The sequence below is a fragment of the Coloeus monedula genome (assembly GCF_965178545.1).
Source record: "Coloeus monedula genome assembly, chromosome: 5".
Classification (NCBI taxonomy): Eukaryota; Metazoa; Chordata; class Aves; order Passeriformes; family Corvidae; genus Coloeus; species Coloeus monedula.
This window is the reverse complement of record NC_138785.1, coordinates 35,525,479-35,548,147: the sequence shown is the minus strand read 5'-3', so window position 1 is coordinate 35,548,147 and position 22,669 is coordinate 35,525,479. Positions and strand designations below refer to the sequence as shown.

At 37.8% G+C, this 22,669-nt stretch overlaps 1 protein-coding gene across 1 annotated transcript in view; it reads right to left on the bottom strand.

Annotated features, from left to right (window-relative positions):
* Positions 1-16,016: 16,016 nt before the first annotated feature.
* Positions 16,017-22,669, bottom strand: part of CPE (carboxypeptidase E) — a gene marked incomplete at both ends in the record, with an annotated part of 53,823 nt that continues 47,170 nt past the window's right edge. The window contains 4 exons of the mRNA XM_082281919.1: positions 16,017-16,115; positions 17,272-17,390; positions 19,731-19,830; positions 21,453-21,592. Of these exons, the coding sequence (XP_082138045.1) occupies positions 16,017-16,115; positions 17,272-17,390; positions 19,731-19,830; positions 21,453-21,592 (458 nt within the window). The remainder of the gene's footprint in view (positions 16,116-17,271; positions 17,391-19,730; positions 19,831-21,452; positions 21,593-22,669) is intronic.

The following is a 22,669-nucleotide window of genomic DNA, read 5'->3' as shown; positions in this document are numbered from 1 at the left end:
AGAGAGAGAGGGGGACTGGTCTAGTGGGGGGAACACTAGAAGAATTAATTGGGAGATAGAAAATGGAAATCTGAAAAACAAATTTGAGCAGCTCTTTGGGATATAGACTGATATTCGACAGGGTGGATCCTTGAGGGACATGTGGGATTACTGATGGCTGCCTTCTCTTACTGCAGCTCTTCGTACACAGACACCAAACTGAAGAAAACCACCTGGAGTGTCCCACTAATATTTCATTGACTGAAAGCAACATCAAGAATTTCACTAACTAAGAAGCATTTAATTCTGATGACACAACAAAGCTAGATGCAAAGGGGATGAATTGAATCTAAATTTAAAGTTCAACATGTTATAATTGCAGTATTAACTTTTTCTGTTATCATTCAAAAGCTGCAACACAATTTCCCTGTTTGATTCTTAATGACAGCAGTGCAACAAAAGAATCAATCAGAATTTCTGCTATGAGCTCAGGAGAGCAGATCTCCCTTAAATTTTATTTAAATAGTATAAGAAACAAATAGATAGTAACAACTGAAAAAAAACAAAACAAAACAAATGAACAAACAAACAAAAAACCCCACAAAACAGTTGAGAAGAAGCTTCTCACTACAGTACAAAGCCTTACTGAGTATTCAGCACTGGTTCTAGATGAATGAGGCAATCACCTAAATATATGAAAAGCTAATGTACAGTACAGAACATGTTAAATCAAATATTATCATAGGTTTATCCATGCCTGGGCGAAATCCAGAAAGGCACAGCAAAGCCTGAGAAAGAGATGAACCTGAGATATACATGCAACAGGGCTTCCTTATGTCCCAGAAACATTACCAAGCTATTACACAGGCTTTTGTGCATTGGAGAAAAAAAAAGAAAAAAAAAAAAAAGAAAAAAAAAAAGGAGGAAATGAAAATGGAACATCTGCAGTGTCTAAAGTATTCTAAAGGGAATATACGGGAAGGATGTTTCAAAGCTATTTGAGCTAGGGTCAAACAGGGATAGGAGATGCAAAACCTAACAAAGGTCAAACTACATACTAACAGAGTTTATATTCTGAAATAATTATTAAGCTCTGTGACAAATAAATACACTGTTCTGAAAATTATTAAACAAACAAGAACAAGCAAGAATCAAATTCAGCAGTCCTCTACTGAGCGAAATTGCTCCTAGGTTTTACCCCGTGTTAGAATATTTGCTCACTGTAAAAGAGTTAAGGTAAAGCCATTACTTGGAAAGAGCTCGTAGTGCCTACCTGAAAGCACTTTTTGTTGCATTTGGGGGTAACCTCTTTATGCAGGTATTACATTGCCATCTAGTGTACGCAGTATATATTGTAATTCTGCTTCCTGGGCTTTACATCACATAAAGAAGCTGAATTTTCCCCTTAGTTGGCTTTCCTCAATGCATTTTATCTTGAAGCGTAACAGATTTCCTCCAGGCTACTCAATCCTAAGAATCGTGCAAGTGGTGTTACTGAGAGATTCAGCACCATAAAAAAGCACTATTCCAGAAGCAGCCATTTGCTGAATCTTTGGCAGGTACATCCACTGACTGTTGAAATTCCTAAAACTTTTCTCATGCAGCAACAGGTGCTTTGGATTCAATGGTCCTCCCCTGGAGATGATGTGGACTCTCATCCCTGACAGCAACACAACTACCCCACTCCGGAGAGGGGAACAATCCCAGTCCTTCTGATGCCACTTTCAGTAACTAATTAAACTGTTATCAAGACAAGGACAGTGGCTCAACTGCATGGCCAAGTCCTTGGATGGCAGGGAGGCAGAGTCCACTTTGTGCAGGTAAAAGACTGTTTCACTCCATAGTTGCAGGGTTGTTCCTACCATGCACCCCAAGCCATGAGTCACTGCTCCAGGCAGACACATGGGAGTTTCCCAATCCTGTTCCAAGAAAGTTTGGGAGACTGGTGTTTCCCACAGCTCACCACTCTGTGTGAACTGGTAGCAGCTACATATCCCACCTTTGAGCACTATCCTTCCCTGCATTACTTGGTAATAGTCTCTGAATTCCCCAGCTGTGAACACTGCTGGAGGCACAGCACACCCAAATTAAAACAGGAGACATTTAGGTGCTTGTAAAAGTGGAGCTTCGAATCTTGAAGTCTTGCAACAAATGAGCACTGCCCACCACTTTGAACATTCCAGCCTCACTCCTGTTTAAGAATCTGAGCTTTTAAACTCAGACCTCTGAAGCACATTTCCCCAATGTTTATGGTAAGATCTATCTATTCTGGAAGAGCTCTTTCAAGACACAAACTGACCCAGGTCCACAATGCAAAGGTTAACTTATAAGACAGTGAAAACTACAAAGGAAAACATAATTGCATAGTACATGAGAGGCCCTGGCCACCAGGTTCTCCAGGAAGTCACTCTCACCAAGCACTCCTACCTTCCACCCATTCCTTCCTTGGCTACAAGGTGCTGCAGTGAATGCTGAGTGCAAAAGGAAGAAAAATGGTTTCACACTCACCCCATCTGCCAGTGCACCTGAGAGAGAAACAGGCTCTTCACTGGAAAGAAAGAACAGTAAAAAATCCTTACTATTACCAGAAAAGGAAGTGGCCTCTGCTTTCAAAATCCAGCTTCTATATGATGGAACTGAGAAAGCTCCTTTAAGCCCCAATATCAGTTACAAATAGCAAGTTACACAAGAACTGGCTACAGCTGGTTTTTTTTCAGTGTCTTGACATCCTAACAATATAGCAAGGACCTAATTTTATGCATAAATAAAGATATTTTAATGCATAATATTTTATGCATAAATAAACCATATTTTACCTTCTTTTTTTGCTAGCTGTTGGGGCTTAAATTACTACTGGTTCTCCTTGTTAACACATTTGCTCACTTTACGACTCTTGTCATATGATATTTTGCACTGGGTGTAGTAACAAAAGATGCATTTAATAGACTGTAGCCTTTTTTTTGGCCACTGCTTTACCCACTTGTATTTGTTGTTACTATAATTAATATTCAAAATATATCCTTTATCAAATTCAGTTTTGTTTGTTATTGACCCACAGATATTACTTACACTGCGTTTCAGGATGTGAACACACATGGAGCCCATAAGCAGCTGGCCTAAGAGGTGGAGGTTGGCGAGCACCCTAATTAATTTCAGTCTAAAAGAGTCAAGTTAGCAAAACCCCACTGTTTAAGCTAACCAATGCCCTTTAAAATGAAACACTACACGGGCTCTGTCAGCAGATCAGTCCCTTCCAGCAGGGAGGGAGGTGAAGGACAATTAGGGCTGATAATGTCTCCTGTTAGTGCAGCTGTTGGGCATTAGGCCATGAGAAAAGGTAGCAAGTGTAAATAGACTTCCAGGGTGATAATAATTTCTTTTTCTCTCTAAATATGTTAAACACTAATTCAGCAAGATACTGATACTGTACAATCACCAACTGTGTAAATATTTCCATTCTCTTCAATAGGACAGCAACTCAGCTAAGTTTTTAATGTTAAAAGTCTGTAATAATCTATAGATACAGAAGTAGCAAAAGATTCTAATACATCTCTTCCATCCCTTCCTATGGAATGTTTTCCTCATTCTATAGCTATCCTTAAACTTATATCAGCCCTAAATTCACAACTTGTCACAGACAGGCACAGCATCATCCAAGTTACTTCAGACATATCCATAGCCTTTGGTTTGTAGTTAGTAAAAGCTGCCGTTGCTGTAACTGGAGTTAAGTTCTTCACCCATTTACCAGAAATAAAAGCACTTACAAATTATTACCTGATCACCAGCTTACTACATGATGAGTTAATAAAATTAATGGAGATTTCCTTCAGAGAGCAAGATATAAAAACAAAGTAATTATTTTTATAATAAGTTGTAGTATCTGCCTTATTTTTCAAAAGAGAAGTAAATTTTTGTTCACTGAAGAAAAAAATACTATAAATAGAATAGATTGTATATAAGTAGATCCTTGATCATTTTCTAATAAATTTTAATGAGTTGGTTGGGTTTTTTTATCCAAAGTGGAAATAGTGTGATGTTTAAAATTCAGAGGAGAAAGAACTCCTCTTGATAGAAGCCTAATAACACAGAGAATTCAATGGCATACAATTGATGAGCCTCAATTTGTTTGCTAGCTCTAACAAGGCTACTTGTTGGGACCCAGGGAAAAACGAAATTAGAGAAAATTAGCAGCTACTCAGCATTTAAGTTTGCAGCCAGCCTCTCATTTGCACTCTGCTGGAATGGTAAAAATGTTATTCTAAGCAAGCAGAGGAGAGTCAAGAAATTTCCGAAGACACTGTTCTACTAATTCCTAAGAACAGAGGTTGAAGCTTGTACTAAGAGCCTTTCAGTGTGCCAGTTTGATGTCAAACATCAGTAGGCTGAAGTCAAAAAACAGGTTTCTCAAGCTGTTCACACTATAACTTTACAAGAAAATGTTTGGTGATCATATGTCCACACACAAATTTTCACAGTAAAAGTATACAGAAAAACATTATTTCTATCCATCTACAGAACTGTTTCCCAAAGGCCATAACCTGTCACTGAGCATTCACCACTGTGGATGGCAAACTCTACCACTGAATTTAGCTGTGAGAGATGTATGTTCTCACCTGGAAGAAGAGAATTTTACATCCTTGTCCTGAAAATAACATTTTTCATTTAAGCTTCTGCAGTGTTTTTCATGGATACTATAAAATTTATTTATTAATAAATGAAGCAGTAAAATACTGGAGGCAAAATTTTAACATAGAGGGGAAAAACTTACTGGAATTTCCTATGGCAGTTGTGAGGGTTTTATTCACAGAAGGGGCAGCCATCTCGAATCTAATAACCAGATGTGTCCAGAACTCAGTGTTTCCAAATGTTTCAGGTATGTGAGGTCTCAGAACATGACATGTTGTGCCAAAAATGCACAGAGGAGAGGAAATGGGTAATTGGGAGGGAAATGTGCAGTAGTAGCACGTGCCAATCTATCCTTGCTCAACATGGGAAAGCTGGAAAAAGGAACTTTGTGGTGGAAAGAAAAGGGACACAAGGTCATTTTCTACTCCCGAGGATGACATTTATAATCCAGAGTGATTCCACTGAATTCAATGGTTTTAAAACCAGAGTGGATAATGGACTCTGGCAGTTATCTCTTTTTAATCACAGTGGGAAGCCGACAGTTAGTTCAGCACATATTTAGTCTCTCCTCCTCTCTAGGGACACCTAGGATAAGGGCCAAACAGGTGCTTAAATACCTGGATTTGATGACTTGCAAAACATTAGATTAGGGTGATACAGAAGATAATCATCTCATCATTCCAATTGTCCCATCTCTCCAGCACAGGATGCTGCCCAGCAGGAGGAGTGGTTTGAGACACAACATATTTCTCCCTTCACAGAATTTCAAGGTGGAAACATAATAGCATAGATATCCAGACTCTCTTTTAGTTTTGGTCTTCAAGTAATAATTAAAAGGTATTTAGGGATTTACAGAGTTCTTAATTTTATGATTAGATATTCCACATACTTATAATCCAAGTTCCAAGGGGTTTTTTAGCTTATTGTTTGTTTGGTTTTTAGTTATTCAAGGCTAAGTTTTCAAATATTAAAATCTTTAGGGGAAAAAAGAAGCTGTAACAGGAAATGCTTGCACAACTCGATTTTTATCTTTTGGTTATTTTGATCAGCAGCTTTCTAAAGGGAAAACATTCTTTGGAAAAGTATGACATGCAAATAATTGAGATACATTCCTTGAGCTTGAACACAGATGAGAGCTGCAAGATTGTACGGGTAAGGCCTGTCACCTCCACACAGCTATTTCCCATTTTGTCTCTTTGTGTTGCCTCTTTGTAATGTCATTGTGAACAAATCATTATGGGCATATACGTTACACAGAGGTAGAAATTATACTGTTGGTATAAGCAAAATGAATGTGAGCTATTGCCTCAAAATATTCCAGCAAGTTCCTGTTTGGCTGCACAGAACACAGATTCACAGCTGGTACATATCAGAAAATCTCTGCTACCCTCCCCACAGCAGTGCCACTGATGACCATTGTGGCCTTCAGCCTAATCTCAGTATCCCAAAGTTTCAATTCATAATCAGGTTTCAAGGTTTCAACATCATTTCTAAAAGAAATATTTGGAAAACATCAAATGAAAATATATGCTGGAGAATGGCAGAATCTAAGCAACCGAAGTTGTGACTGATATTAGAGGAAATATTGCTATGGAGTATTAGTTACTTAGCTGATGACAGAGAAGTGTAAAGAAGAGTAAATCAAACAGAATCCCCTCTTTAAGCTTCCCGTTCTCCCCACCAATAATCTAGTCAGGTGTGAAAATTCACAGTACAATTGTGCCCAGAGAAGGGACATAAAATGATGTAGCTTAAAGTATAAAGTGTGGTATGACTTGCTATTTTCCTTCCCTGTACATTCAGTGCTTCCAAAAACACACAGCCTTCCAGTTCTCAGCTCCAGCTGTAGGGAAGAAAGAGTTGCACTGGATGTGCTCCTGGATGTTTGTGTTCTTAGCTGCTCGCCTACAGTTAATGAAGCTGATCCTGATATTTCCTCTCATTACCAAGCATGGTTTTGATTCTAAGATTAAGACTATCCAGGTCGTAATCCAAGACTATAAAACAATAAAGCACCAGTTCCAACTATTTGGAAGAATAAGTTTATTAAGCATTGAATTGTTGTGGTGGGGATTAGGGTAGGTCAAGCAAAGTCATTACATGGGTCATCCTCCCTTGGAGGAAAAATATGCCTTGCAAGGCAAAATGAGAAATTGAATAAAACCATGAGAATCAACTACAATTGACTGTAATATGCCAAAAGTGCTGGGCCTTGCACCCCTCTAAAAGTCTTTGTTTCCCTTTTGTGAGTGCTTTTTCATGGTTTACACAGTATCCCCCTAAGCAGCCACTTGTCTAAAAGAAATTGTAAGGTGTCATGGAGTAGTTTGCTTTAATATAAGTGGAATATGAGGAATTGAACTGCATTCTATGATCACTCCTTTCTAGCCTCATCTTCAAGAAGAAAAATTCCTGAGTGAAAATCTGATAGAACATGAAGTGTAATGCCTACTCATTGCCTTCAAAAATTTCCATCTAAAAGCCCAGAATAACAATGTTATTCAACAAAAACAAGAGAGCAATGCATGCTCTGTGACTCTATGACTTTCTATTACCAGCAGCAGCTTAGTTTCACCTTTTAGGCAATAGATTTCATTGTATCATAATCTCTTTCACATTTACTGACTTGGAAACTAGCACCTTTTGCAGTACACAGGCCTTATCAGTGTTTTAGCATCCATCCTGAGGGGGCCTTAGAGTGAAAAAATGAGGGTATGGAGAAAGAAAAATTACAAACTATCGAAGTGGGGGAGATAAAATGTATGGCTTTGACATCTCATCCCTCCCCATGGAAGTAGATGTATTTCAGAGGAATGCAGACTTGCAATACAAAGTATTTTCTTGGATATTACAGGAGCAAGCCTGCTGACATTAAAAATATCATGCAAGCAAGCCAGTCTTTATTTATTAAATACTAGGAATAGTGTAATTCCAAGAAAACTGAGAAATATGTAAGACTGAAGGAGGAGAGAGAATGTTTTGATCAATCTGAAAATCAAAAACATTTCTACAACACTTCAGCAGGTTCTGTTGTGTCTGAAAATTCAGTTCAGAATCAAAGCTTAAAAATATCTAACTCAGCTTCATTCAGATCACAGATAGTGAGGGAAGTAACTCAAAAGCAAGCACGGAAAATCAATACTCAGATATTTTTAACGACATACAGATACTGCCCACAGAATCCAAGACTGAATTTTCAGAACCTTGTAATTAGTGAATCCAAAAATGCTCTTAGATTAATGAAGCAGAAGCGCAAAGGGATGTGTGATTATCTAAAGTCTCAGGAAACAATTAAACCAGGTGGGACAATCAACTGAAAGGGCGTACCCCATGAAGAATACAGTAGTTCAGCCAAGGAATACAAAAGCATTTAAACAGCTTTTTAAAAGGGCAACAGCCTTACTGTAAAAAAAATTAATGCAATGAAAAATCTACTGCACAGTTACATGAACTATCTCAAAGGTAAATTAGCCTCACTAAGAAAATACTGAACATTAGTTCTGCTTCTAAGTTTGCCTACTTTCAGCTCCCAACTATTTGATCTTGTTCAGTCTTTCTTTGCTAGACTGTGGTTTCAATTATACAGCTACATTAATAAAAACTATGAAACTAGTAAAAATGCTTTTAAGTGTAAACATTATACTATAAAATAGCAAAAATCTGAATTGTCATTTTTATAAATGAAAGAATCAAGTTGAAGCAAAATAGTATGGTTTTCAAAATTTTACTCTTTACCTTTCAATAACCCTTTTAAAAAATTATTTTTCAACCTACAGTTTTCAAAGGTACCTAAGGCATCTAGGAAGCTTTATCATAAATGAATCCTTTAGATACACAAATATTCATTGCAATATTTTTCTATTTTTAAAAAATTTGTATTTATTGTATTTTTATTTTGAAATTCAGTGTTTTCTATTTTTATCTTGGTTCCAATTTTCTTAAATTTTAAATAAGGGGTTTGAGATTAATTACTTTGGAAACAGTCTGTGAATACATCTCCATATTTAATTGCTTTGTTGAAAAATTTCACTGAATAAAAATTTCATTCTTCTCTGCCACTTGTTCAAGTGTATTATATATAATTACTATTTTTTTCCTTTGAACTTTGTTTTCCTGGCAACTATTTATCTGAGAATTCTTAACATATTGTGCCAGCAACTTATGTAAACCCACAACCAACATGACTACATATTTTTCATGTTAATTTGAATTTATCTTGGCATCTTATAATACCATCCAGTGCATTGGCAAACAAATATTGAATGACTTAACTTGGGGTGTCCTCCAAATTTTGTTTCTTTTCAGTGGAAATTCCCTGCAAGCTATGTCTAACTTTTCAGACATTACAAAAATGATCAGAAGATTTTGCAGATGTTTAACATCTTGCATGTTACCACATATGTCAACAAGCATCTGATGTTGAGTCCTGTCAGATGCATGTGGAAATAGAAAGATGAAGACAGAATCTGTATTTATTTGGAAGGGCATCTATCATGTCCTGGTATAACAAGAAGTTTCTTTTCATTTAGTCTTTCAGATTCCAGAAAAAGGCATAAGAAAGCAGTCCATTTAGAAGTTCTTTTGCAAAAGCCCTGCTAAAACAGCTAGTAAGATTTTTCAGTCAAAACGCAGTAAAAGATTCAGGTCTACAGGCTTCAGCACGGTGCATGACAGGCACCTGGTGCCTCAGAGGCAATGCAGGGCAGCCACACAGTTTGACACAGTCATAGCTACAGCAGAACTGTATGATACAAATTTTAAAACATTCTTGGAAGCACCAGCTGGATTCCAGGCTTCTGTAGCCCTTTTTTGAGGTGGCTGCCTGGCTCTCCCCAGTCAGGCGCACCTTGTTTGCCCTCTGAGGGCACCCAGCCCCCTAACACAAGGGTCAGCCTGGGGTTCACTTGCCTGCCACAGGCGCCTAATTTAGACATGATTCATAAAACCAGGAGTCTGCATTCCCTTTATGGGAAACAGAATAGGTGCCTTTAAGGATTTCTGGGCAGTTAAATGACTAAAATAGCCTAGGGAAGATGACGTACGTTCCTGCCCTGCTCCCTTGCTCCCACACACACTTATGTACGTATGCACGCAGTGAATCCAAAAGATAAACTTTGCAGCATTACTCTTCTTTGCAGTAAGATATTTCTGGGCCCTAAGTTTTTATGCATTAAATGTGTGCAGAAAAAGACCTCCAAAACTTTTATTTATGTCAATTGAAACCTAGCAGCACTGGGACTGGAGTGAATGCCCTCCTTTGCCACACATTAATAATAAATGCTGTGCAGCACAAGCCAGTCAGTTGTTTTTCAGTGTATTCCTGTTCCCAAAGCTGCTTCTGTATTTTATCCAAAACTTCTTTAAACTGAAAAGCATTCAGTTCCCCACAGGAAACACAAAGCAGATATGCTGATATTTGCATATACAGGGATAGATATGAATAACATGATAAACCTTCAAATACATTACCTGAATCCGAAGTGGAAAGCAGTTGGTATTACATTTGCTGACATTCCTTTTCAGATTTGAGTTTCTTCAGCCACTTCTCAGAAACCATGTCTCAATCATGTCTAACCTATGGGATCCAGGAGCACTTTCCAGCTTCCAAGTCTTAATGTGTGCCTCCCACACACCCGAGTCAGAGGCATACGCCAGCTCATCCCTCCTGTACCACCAGGGAAGTGTAGCAGCTGTGTTCTGCTGAAGGAAACCCAAGCATGCAGGCCAAAAGCAAGCTACAGGTGGGGTCCCTGTTCTGGAGACCTGAAGATTCACGATGCCAGGCCATGCCAGGGCACCTGACTGAACAGCAAGCTGCAGCACCCCAATAAATTCAGCTGTGCCAATTATGGCGTGGGCAGTGGACAGGAAGTTGTGAATGCCCCACCCCTGGAAGTGTTCAAAGCCAGGCTGGATGCGGCTTGGAGCAACCTGGCCTAGTGGAAGGTTCCCTGCCCATTGCAGAGGGGTTGGAACTAGATGATCTTTGAGGTTCTTCCAACCCAAACCATTCTGTGATTTTTGTGATACCAAGTGCAAACTTAGGGTCTTTACAGACACCAGAAAGCCCTGTAATCCAGTCCTGATGGGTCTTGGCACAAGTGATCCTTGAGCTGCTCAGGCTGGGCTAGTTTTTGACACACCCTGCAAGAGAACTGGAAGCAGCCAAGAAAAGCCTCATGAACGGATATTTAGTGAGCTGAAGGGAGGGAAGTCAGACTGTAATTTCATACTGTTCTTGGCAGCCAAGTCCTCTCTTGAGTGTTGTCCATAGTTTCTGAAATGTGTTTAATTTACCTTTTGTGCAAGGGGTGCTGGAATATGGGGGAAGGATGTTGGTTCTACACCCCTGGATACCAGCACATGCACCACAGCACACTGCAGAGCTGAGGCTCTGCTCAGCTCATGGACTGGACTCTCCCAATACTGGATCATCTTGTAACACTTTGGACTATTGCTGCCATGCTACTGGCAGGTGAGATGTTCATCTAGCTCTATATTTTGTCTCTAAATTAGGGCCCTGATCACATTCTTAGTGGGTGAACGTAACAAAAATGGCAACCAGATTTACCTTCCAGTCTTTCACTGAGCAGCAGTTCAAAGGCTTAAGTGTGCTGTAGGTTGCAACTCATCCAGCTCATCTCCATTATTTCTATTTTGTGTCTTGCAATGAGTTTCAAGTTCCATAACCAATTCTGCACATTGTGAAAGTGGATCTCATTTCTTGTTTATTATTTTGCGTCTTTCTCCTAGAAAAGACGACAAACAACTACTGCTAATGCAGAATGAGCAGTCCTGACAGCAGATAGTTCTGACTACTCAGATTCTAGGCTTGAGGGTCTGGTAATAACAGGGACCTTTCCAGAAAAACTTTACCTTAACAGTAAAGACACAGACATAGTGTACTCCTAGAATCCCACAGCCATATAACCCTATTCAGCCTTTACTAACGAACAATTAGAAAAAAGGGTCTGTAAAATCCACTTATTTCACAACACCAGACTGCTTCCAGTGCATTTCCAGATGTCGAATTCCCCCTACATTCCCAATGAAAGAGCCAAATTCTTCAGCTTCTCTCTTTGACAATTTCCACTGTGCACAGGGATGTGTGATTGCAAAAATCTGTAGTGGCTTAACTGAATATGAAAAGAGAACCAAGATAAAATAACATGGATTATTAACCATTAATTCAGGGAAAATGTAGCACAGTGATAAATGATACCTAATTTTGCACGTGTTTAAGTCATTGCTGAAATAGAGTGCCTGGGGCACAGAGAGGTAAAATAAGGAGGGATGAAGAAAGATCAGCATTGCAAGACCATTTAACTCAATTAATATAGTCCCATTATAACAGTTAATAAAAGCAAACAGCGGTTATTTCTAAGTATCTTATTTTTATACTGCTGATCCAATACTTGTTTTTACTGCTGAAAACTTTGGTCTCTGGATGCATAGGATTACATTAACTTCCCAGTTGTCATCCACTTCTCTCCCTAAAACAGGCTTTAAAAAGGAAAAACTTGAAGCAAGCTCAAGCAACCCTCAAAGCCAGGAGGCAAACAAACCCACTGTTTTGGGGCTTTTAATGCCATGAATTTCAGAAAATCTCCTGAGTGTTTTTGATTTCTGGATTTAATTATCTAAGTCAGAAATAATGGAAGGGAGGCTGTGTCAATGACCAAACCTATGAGCCAAATTAACAAGCAGTAAATTATTCATAACAGTCATAGATCTACACAAACAGAAATAACATACACAGGGAATAAAATACCTGCCAGGAGACTATCAGAACAAGTATTTTGCAAGATTCAGGAAGGAAGAAAGCAAGCACTACAGTGGCATTTCTCAGTCCTGCATTTCCAGAGCTAACTACAAGCAGGAAACAACGCACTCCTCCACTGAAGCAGGTTTACTGAGAAGTTGTAGAGAGCTGCTCTAACTCAGAGAAGCTATCATTAAACTGCTGATATTGTACAGGCTCCACAGGCCAGAGTCAAATTAAACTCAGATATGGGAGAAAATCAGGCTCCTTGGAACTGCATCTCTTAACTTTAAATTCAAGCTCCTCTAACCTTTCATCCTTCTCTGAAATCTCTTCCATTCCTCTAGTTATTAAGTGTTCCTAAGACACATGTTATATCTGTTAAAAAAACTCAGAGAAACTTGGTAGTAATTCTTTCTAACATACCATCTCAGTTTTAATTTACACTTTAATTATGTTATTAGCAGCTCAGGACTAGCCAAGACTATATGTGAATTCACATATATGGATGTGAACACCACAACCTAGCTGGGAAACAGTTCAGATGCAGTGATTTTATTTGACTGACTTCCTTTTTTCTATAATCCTGGCCACTGCAGTTAAAAGGAATGCTTATTAATAAGGAATGTGTAGTACCACAGATTTGCAAACACACTGCACCCTGTGCTTTCTAATCCTAAGGATCAATATGGAAAAAGATTTGTAAATACCGAAAGAGAGACATGCAAAAGTGTATGCCCTGTCCCCTCCAACCCTGCATGGAGGCAGGGCACCTCATTACTATCCCTTACTTGACTTGAAAGCCTCCATGGGAGAAGTGCTTAGAAAGACATACACTCCAAAAGGAGGATGTTCTGGCACAAAGTTAAGGGACTGTGGATGGCTCCCAATGGGATGTCAGCATTAATCCCGCTCTCCTTTCTCTGTTCAAACAGCAAATTAATCGCCCCATGCACCCACTCTGGATGTTTATGGCATCCTGTGCAGACATGCACAGCCAAAGAGGTCACATTTTGAACCTGCAAATTACTCACACATTTTACATTTTAAATAAAACTGTAGATTTATTGTACAATAGTACAGCATGTACCTTTTTAACCAAAAGCTCAGCATCACATAACACTTTAATCTTCCATTAAACATACACAGTCCTACAACACAGCTCAGCTCAGCTAGAAAAGCTACATAATGAAATTAATTTATCGAGAGTCCTGGCTACGCTGTTCTCAGGGATGTTTACCTAGACCAAGAACAGTGGCAGTGGTTCTGGTGTTGTAACATTTAATCACTTTAACCTGTTCCCAACACAGTAATAGCAAGCAGTCATTTAGAGCACAACAAAGATCACTTAAGGGACACCACATTTAATCGCAAAGGTATGAAACAGTAGATCAGAGATCTCACACACATCATACAGGTATGGATTAGAACCCTGTTATGAGATCACTTTGATGTAATGGCTGCAGTAACTGTGCCACAGGAAGACTGGATGAATGACCAGCATCGTACCATGAAGTGTCACTTGGACTGAAATTCTTCGGTTTGAAAGAGGCAGACCAGGGTGTTCTGTACAAATATACACTTGCCTAATTACATTAGTTTACACTCCTGTAGCCATTTGCCCACATGCCAGCAGCATCTTGTTATAACTCATTTTTATACCATTTGCTTAAATTTTACCTGGTTCAGTTAAAAACAAGATCATTACTTCCAGACACAGGATGTGTTCTGTGCTACATCTTGGCCTTTCAAATTGTCATAGACACCCAGGTTGGTGTAACCAGGCATCCTTTATGCACACTCTTGTGCACAGCTAGCCACAAGGTGTTTTTAAGACACATTGAGATAAGATTCTTTATTTGCCACTGGGGTTTCTCATTGCAATGCAGATTCAAAGATCGTCACTATATAATCACTTACAGTAAGCAAATTTCCTCTGAAATTTGGAATTAAACATCTACAACCCAAATGAGCTACAGGTTACATCACAAACTCTTGATCAGAGAGAGAAAGTTTATGCCTTTTTGTTGCTGTTCAGTTTACCAATGTGTGTCAAACCTTAAGCCTGTTCCATAAAATGATCAAGTGCTATTTTTATTAAAGAATCTTAAATTCTCAGAAAACAGTATTTGCAGGAAATTTTTAAATACCCAAAGGAGGTAAATTTGGATCCTACACCTGAATGTGTGATTTTTCACTTACGGCAGGAGCGTGATAGTGCACTCTTGATTGGTTCTGAACCAGCATCAGCTAAAGTAATACGCTAATCAAAACACAGACAGTGGTATTAAAGAAACAGAGGAAGGAAATCTATATCAAATATCTGACCTTGAATTAAAATAGACTAATAATATTTGTAAGCTTTCAAACAGACGAGATGCTTAGCTTATCTCAAGTAGCACACCAGGAGTCATTTCAGAAGAATTATACCAAACTTGCACCTCCTATGGTCCATGTGTAATCTCTGGCTCAGCAAATTTCACTCAGCCAAAATACAACAGTATGTTAATTAAAGTATAAAAAACCAAAAAGGGACCATGAAGGATTGTTTTAAATCAAAGCTATTTTTGTATAATTGTCGATAATTTTGTGAAAATTTCACCACACTGAAAAAAATTTCTCTTATCTGTCTTGTTTCTAGTTTTGATAAGACTAGCCAGAAGAAGAAACAGAGCTCAAAACAAATCCTTTCTTGACTTGCCAGACTAAAAACACAATCTCAGTAGACTTCCAGTTCATCGTCTAAACTGTAGTATTTTGATAGACTTCAGTGAACAGAAGAACTTTTGGCTGATTATCTAGACATCACTGATACAAGTAAAGATTGTTGAAAAGGTAATTATTTAATTAAAACAGATGTCACCTGAAATGATTTTTTTCCTTCCTGCAAAACAAACACAAGCAGCATATTAATGAGATGCACTAGCTCTTCTTCCACTCAGAATCTCTAATTTGCTTAACAAGTAACGAGAAGTAATTAAAACCTGATCTTCAAACATTATCAACTGTTTAGGAATACAGCTCTGTTATTTCCTGAATTCATTCTACACCATCTTTAATAACAGAGTTTACGCAGATTCTTTCTGCTTACTAAAATGAAGTCAGCTTATGTTTCTTATATATTTAAATAGCCCCAACACCAGAGACATACAAAGTGTTATACTGAATTTTAATCCTTGTAAAACATTATTACACCACACACTGTTATAATGAATCTTTTCAATAACATCCATTATAGAACTCAGTAAAGAGCACTGTCTACTACTACGCACTGTCAAATATTTCTGGCAGTATCGGTAATTGACTACAGCATATTTCTTTTTTAAAATCAAGTGTTAACCTACATATTCTGAACTTGCAAATAATACACAACAGATTTTACTGTCATACAGGCTGCATATTCAATTCATTTTTTCTGATTTTTATAGAAGAGTAAATTTTCTATAACAGTATGAAAGAAAATTAATAACTCATTTATCTACCTAGGAGGCTAGTAGTTATTTGTAATCATATTAATCAAAAGATGACTGGAAAAATTCAAAGTTAGTTATTGTGAAGTGCACAAAATCTAGAATATAGGGAGTTTCCACAGTACATTATACTAAGTCAACATATAATAGATTAAAAGCTGTAAAGCCAAAACCCTCATTTAAAAATTTAGTGTTTCTGACATCATCTTCCACCATTCCATCAACTCTTCTTTTTCCTCTTCTTTTCTTTCAGACAATGACTCCAGTTCAAAATCAACCTGATTAAGGGAAACAATCAAAAACACCAGTAAGACTTAGAGATAGAGAATAGTGTGCTTAACACAAACACAGGACTTAGGGAGGTACCTTCTGGTTTAGGCTGGGTTTATTCCAAAGTGTCTCAAAGATGATTTAAATATGAGCAATACTAGTATATCGTACTATAACTTATCTAAAAATACACAGAGGTGAGCAAAATTTCCTAAAGAACCAGATATCTGTCCAGTCTTTGTCTTGACTAAAAATTTCAAAAAGCATGGGCCAATGAAATTAAAATTCAGTAATAGCCAGCCACATAAATCATATAGCATATTATAAAAAGTATCATCAGCATATTGCTAACACAGATCACAGAATATCCTGAGCTGGAAGGGACCCACAAAGGTTATCAAGTCCATCTCTTATGAGCACTGTTCTCTAACCAACTGAGCTAATCTCAGGGTAACAACAACTGCAAAACCCCAGCATATCAAAACATGTATTCAGTTTTATGCCATCAAAAATATCCAGGGAGCTTTTCCTAACACATGGCTCATTAATGTAGATACAATGTGCTAGTTTAGTATATCTTAACATGTGAGCCACACTAGTGAAATAGCATTTATTTTCATTAAGAGACATCCACATCTGTATAGAATTAAAAATGCTTCTGAAACCTTAGATGCAGTCTAGGTCTTATTAACCACATATACTGGATATCTACACAAAGCAGTGGCCCATTGCTACCTTTCAGCATGGAGCTGAACGCTGGTTTTAACCTAAGCAGGTACTCATTTGACAAATTAAATTTAAAATATCTCTCAATCAAAACCTCAACATCTCTTACTTTTTACGTTTTGCTATTTAAAGATATTCTGTAATCTTCTGATTGGCTATTCAGACATGAACCAATAACATGTTTAAGTATCTCAATATTACCCTTCTCTCTGTCTTTTTATTTTAAATAAGACTGGAAAGAGATTAAATGAGTTTACAGTGAGATTACTCTCAGTGGCTGGTGCATCAAGTGCTAGAAGAGTGATTTCCAGACTTTCTAAATCAGCATATTCTGCAATATTCTGAAAAATCACCTCCTACTTACATGTATACCATGAGGGGAAAAAGGGACTTTTTAAATGTATAATAGATGATAAACCAACACATGTGAGCACTTACCACAACGGCAGGGCTGAAGGGCACAGCCACTTTTTTAGTTATTGCTAGATAGCCTGGTGCTGAGGCCGTAACTTTGTAATTTCCAGGCACAAGCAATCTCCAGTAATCACCATCCTTGGCTGTAGAGAAGAAGAAAAGAATCCCAGTAAATATATATAAGACTAATTATGCAGCTAAGAGGAAAGGCTCATATGTCAGTCTTTCATATTCCTGTCAGGGCTTTCCTTTTGACTGCCTGAAAGGATTCTTCCTTCTTTCTTCCTTCTTTTTTCTTTCAGTAAGAGCTGTATATATATCATATTTGCTTCCTTTCAGGTAATCAAAAAAAAGATTTAAACTTTGAAGTTGTGCTGTAGGCTCCATGAAAGATTTGCCTGCTGAGGCTGAAGATTCTCCATCACACAGAAGAAAACAACAATATGGGACATTATTCCACTTTAGAAGCACCCCCCGAGCAATGTAAAGCCCCTGTTAAGTGTCTGAGATTCAGTTTGCAGTGTGATATGGATTTTTAATGTTCCTCAGGATTCTGATAATCCAAGTGTAAATAAATTTTATTCTCATCAAATTTAAATAAATGGGACTACCATTCTCATCTTTCAGAAAAACCTATAAATCATAATTTCCTAGAATATTCCATGTGTATCACCCTTGAAGCATCATTACCTACATGTTTCAGCATCCAGGCATTGTCTAGGGCTTTTTTCTTTGGTTCAGATAAACAAACAAATAGAAGCTTGATCCACTCAGGTCAAAGAAAGCTTCCTACTGCACTGTTACTGCAGATTATCTTTTTCAGTCACAGAATCAAAATGCAGCATCATCTTCTCTATAAATGATCCTATCCCAGTTTCACAAAGGCTCAGATCTTCTCTGCACCAGCAGTGGGCAATTATCTAATTTGTCACAGGCTAATAATTTGAATTTCTCTACCTCCAGAAAAAATTGCAGGGCTGTTCTAAAGTTCAGCTAGCAGTGCCTTTAAAAGACTTGGCCATGCTCTATCTACTAGTCCCTTAAATGCTTTTTCACCACATCTGCAGCTACACAGTGTACAAAGGGAAATATAACTTAAATGTCTGCTATTTGCATGGTCAAAAAAAAGTCAGTAGTCAGTCCAGTTATTCCCACATTTTTCTCTTCACAAAACAGAACGGGAAAAAAAATACTGCTATATTTTACAGTAATTACAGCTGTATAATACAGTAATTATCTACTCTTCATGAATGAAGAAGCAGAAGAAAAGCCAAAGAACATTTCTTCTTCATTTTGACTGTGCTAATATTCAAGTACTTGTTTTCCTCACTGTTTTGACAATACATGACTTTGAGTCTTATATATCTTTCACAATGATGTGAAAGAATTTATGATTAGATGCAATTTTTGTATCATAGAAGCATGAGCTTCTCTCTCACATACCTCATGCTCTCGTACGTCAAAATTCCTCTTTGCGCAGTTTATTCCCTTTTTATTATGCCTGAAAATTTACATCCAGTCTCTATACATTTTGCCTTCTTGTTTACAGTGACATAAAATAACTAATGTTTTCACAGACTGTTCTCCTGCTTGGCAGAAGTGCTGGCAGACTCTTTGAGGGTGATGTGCAAACACAAATCAGAGGTGCTTGAAGATTCTACCAACCCTGTGTCATAGTATTCTGCATTTCTGTGACAGTATAGTGAGACATATCATTGAGAAAATGACCATAATGTAAGCTCATGCATAAAGCAACGACATTTACTTATTGCTTTTCTAACCAGTATCTTGTGCAAGTAACAAAAATGTCATTCAGGATAGGACAGCATAAGCGTACAGGAAAGGCTGAAAGCTGGCACACTGTGAGCTACCTTTTGAACTCGTTCCTAGAACAAAGCAAAACATCACTGAAGAGGTGACACGTCATTTTCTGTGAACACCAACCAACACAATGCTTTCATCTTTTAGAATCACTCTTCTGAAAAAACATCATATAATTGTAAACAGCAGAGAGAATTTATCTTTGCTGAAGGAAGTTCTGCAAATTGAAAACCTTTCAAGAATTTACATACCAAAAGGCATGATCGCGTTGTAAAAAATGTAACACTTCTGGACTAAAATTTAGCCTTCAAACTCAAAACAGCACTGTTGACAGGGCATCAAATCCCGGCAGAGCTGTGAAACACTATTTGTTCCACAAATCAGAAGACAGACTAGAGCATAAATAATCAAGAGCCACCAAAATCAATTTACACCAGAGACCCATGAAGTCACAAAAACCAGTCTCAGCTACTTTGAGAGCAAAATACAAGTGAAGGATTCATGAAATCCTGCAGGCAATAACCTTCTTAAGGCACAACGTTCCATCCTGGCTTCAAAATTTTGCTCCCTGAAAGCTTCAGTTAAAAAGATGTGAAATGGCTCCAGGTTGCTAAGCCAAGCAGAAGCAGTATATCCCAACCCTGCTGAGGCACCAGACTCACCTGATGTAACATCATGGCTTATTCCCTCCACAGAAATTGTGGCATTTGCTATTGGATTACCCTGAAGATCTTTAACAAACCCCTTCACTCCTCGATGAATCTAAAATAAATAAGGTCACCAACACATGGTAAGTAAAAAATTCTTAAGAAAAGATGGCATTTTTGGCAATGGCATACCTAGTGATATATCTAACAAAGCATGCCATGAACCCCACAGTCTACAGGCTGACCACTATCAATGATAAATACTGAATACCCTAGTGGACACAGAATGAAGAGGAAAAATAATTCAGCAGGCAGTTATAATAAGTTATCTGTGCAATGCAAGTAATTCTCAGAAATACACAGAAAATCATATAATACATGCGAACATAGACTTGAAAATCTTTGTCATGTTGGGGATTAATGAATGCACTGAAAAGCTTTCAAAGAACAGCCTACAGAATTTTTTTTTTTTTTTTAAGTTTCATCAACTGTAAGAATGTAGAGCTAAACAATGGACATAATTGCTTAAAAGTGAAGCATTAGCAAAGGAAATGCAGTGGACTTCAATGGGCAATCCCTCTGTGAGATGCTTGAGCTTTCTACTGCACACCCAAAACATCCAGTTCTGTGAGCTGGGACCACAGAGAGTCACAACACTCCCCTCATGGCCTGTGGGAGAAAGGCAGTGTTGGGTCATGTCCTTGTTCCTTCTTGCCTCGTAGGCAACACACTCCAGGTAACAGCCCCAGCAGTACCTCATCTCTCTGCTCCCACCATATGTGGAATTAAAGCAGTGATTTCATCGCAGTGTATCTTAAGCATTGTCTGAAAGCAAACTCCTCAGAAGCAAGAGACTGAGGATCAACTGCCTTTTCATGCCCAGAAACAGGGAACTCTCGGTGCTGGGGAAAAGGGGATGTTGGGAACCTGTGCACCTCATTGGGAGCCTGGATATAAAGCAGCAAAGTACTGTGAAGTTCAGGCTTCTCTCAGATCCCACGTCCTTTGAAAAGACTTGTGGATCTCACGTTTTATTTTGAGATACTGATGTTCCCCTTTATGAACCTATATGGTGTATTCAGCTGCTATAGTTCAGTTCCAATTCCTCTAATATACACTGTGGGAGAAGCCTTAGAAAAGCAGAAATTATGTATTTGTACTGTCCTCAGCACTCACAGGGCAGCTGGAGCACAGACCTGGTCATCTTATCCTGCAAGAAGATAAAAACTGATGCCAAACAGACCACCTGAAAAGCCAGTAGATCTGCAGGAGCAAAGGAAGTTGGCAAAATAGTATCTTATACATGAGCAATTTTGAAAATGCAGTGACAACGTAGTTCTCCATGAGTCAGAAAAAATTAACCCCTGTGCAAAGGAGCTGAACAATTTGAGATGGATCCCATAAAGAATGGGTAAAAACCTACAGGACAGGAACAACTTTTTCCTCCGCCTGCAGATAACATTTTAACAGAACAGTATAACACTTCAAATATTCAAGTATTTCAGATTTCTGGCTAACTAAAGCATTTCTGCATAAATAATCCTTAAAGAAATTAATGTATTAATTTATCAATTCTGCTAACAAAGTGTGTTTTTCATTTCACAGTCTCAGGTGTGTAACCACTAATGATATCAGATATATTTATTATTAATATTATTATTAATTAGATGTTCACAAAGCACAAAATTTAGAAGTTTTATGCACAATAACTAGTTTTGCCATCCTCTTCTGTATTACCTGCTCAATGTAATTTATAAGAGAGTTCTTGTTGTCCTCCCAGTAGCCCTTCAGAGTTTCTTCAGGTGGGAATTTTTCACAGCTAAGCTCCACTGTGATTTCAAAGCAGTTGCTGCTGAGGTAATTGAAATCCTGCATTCCTGCAATGCCAGAAGAGAGCATTAGTGATGCATTTTGCACTACTCTGAAGTAAATAAGGGGGAACACATGAAATACTGGGACTATTAAGAAAAGAACAGCTATCAATACAGTTGATGTAGCTCCATTTCATCTGCTTAATTTTGAATTTAGAAGCTTTAAATCAGACAAACCAATAAGTCAATTAATTCCAAAATACATTCTCTTCCCAGGGAAAGTTTAGAAAAGCCTTGATAAATAGCCTGTATACTTCTACTTGATGCTGTATGTGGCCTGTATACTTTTAGCTCTCACATTTTTGGATAGCTGAGATATAAATTACATTTCTTCTCCTTGGGAACAGAAAATTATTTCAGATTATGGCTAAAATATTTCCATGGAAAAAAAAACAACAAAAAAAGGAAGATCACTTTGTAAACCAAGAAGAATGACAATTAATTCTAAAGCAAATTAGACATAATAAAGTGACATTGAAAAAAGAGATTTATAAGATGGGTCAAAAAGGTGTTGGGTTTTTTTTCTAAAAACATAATGTCTCAAGTTATTAACATTTCACATGGAAAACGTCTTCTTGTCAAGATTTTCTGCATAGATTTCAAATATTCTCCACCAAAAAAACCGCACAAAATAAAACTTCCTATAAAATTAATTTACATGGAAATTTTTCTATGGATAGGTTTTCTCCAACTCAATGCCTCTGCAAAATCAAGACTGGATAGCCTTTGAAAGAGAAGAGAAACATCGCTATAAATGCAACTTTAATAACTGAAATTTGAAAACATAAGTAGCATAGTAGCATCATCACTAGGAAAAAAACTTGATGGGGAATATGCATTCTTTTACATTTTTGAGCCCGTCCTCTTACTACAGGGATATATTGGCTATATTCTTAAATTGGTCAACCAAAAGCCAAGGAGGTTTCCAGTTTCGTAACTGGATCAGCCAACTGCAGAGGGATAGTGGCCATCCCCAGGAGGGCCATAAATAAATGCTTTGCAGAAGCTGATGTAGAACTATCCCTCGCCTTCCCAGTCTGCCTAGCTGGCAGAGTCAGTGGATTCTCAAATGGAGGCCTGAAA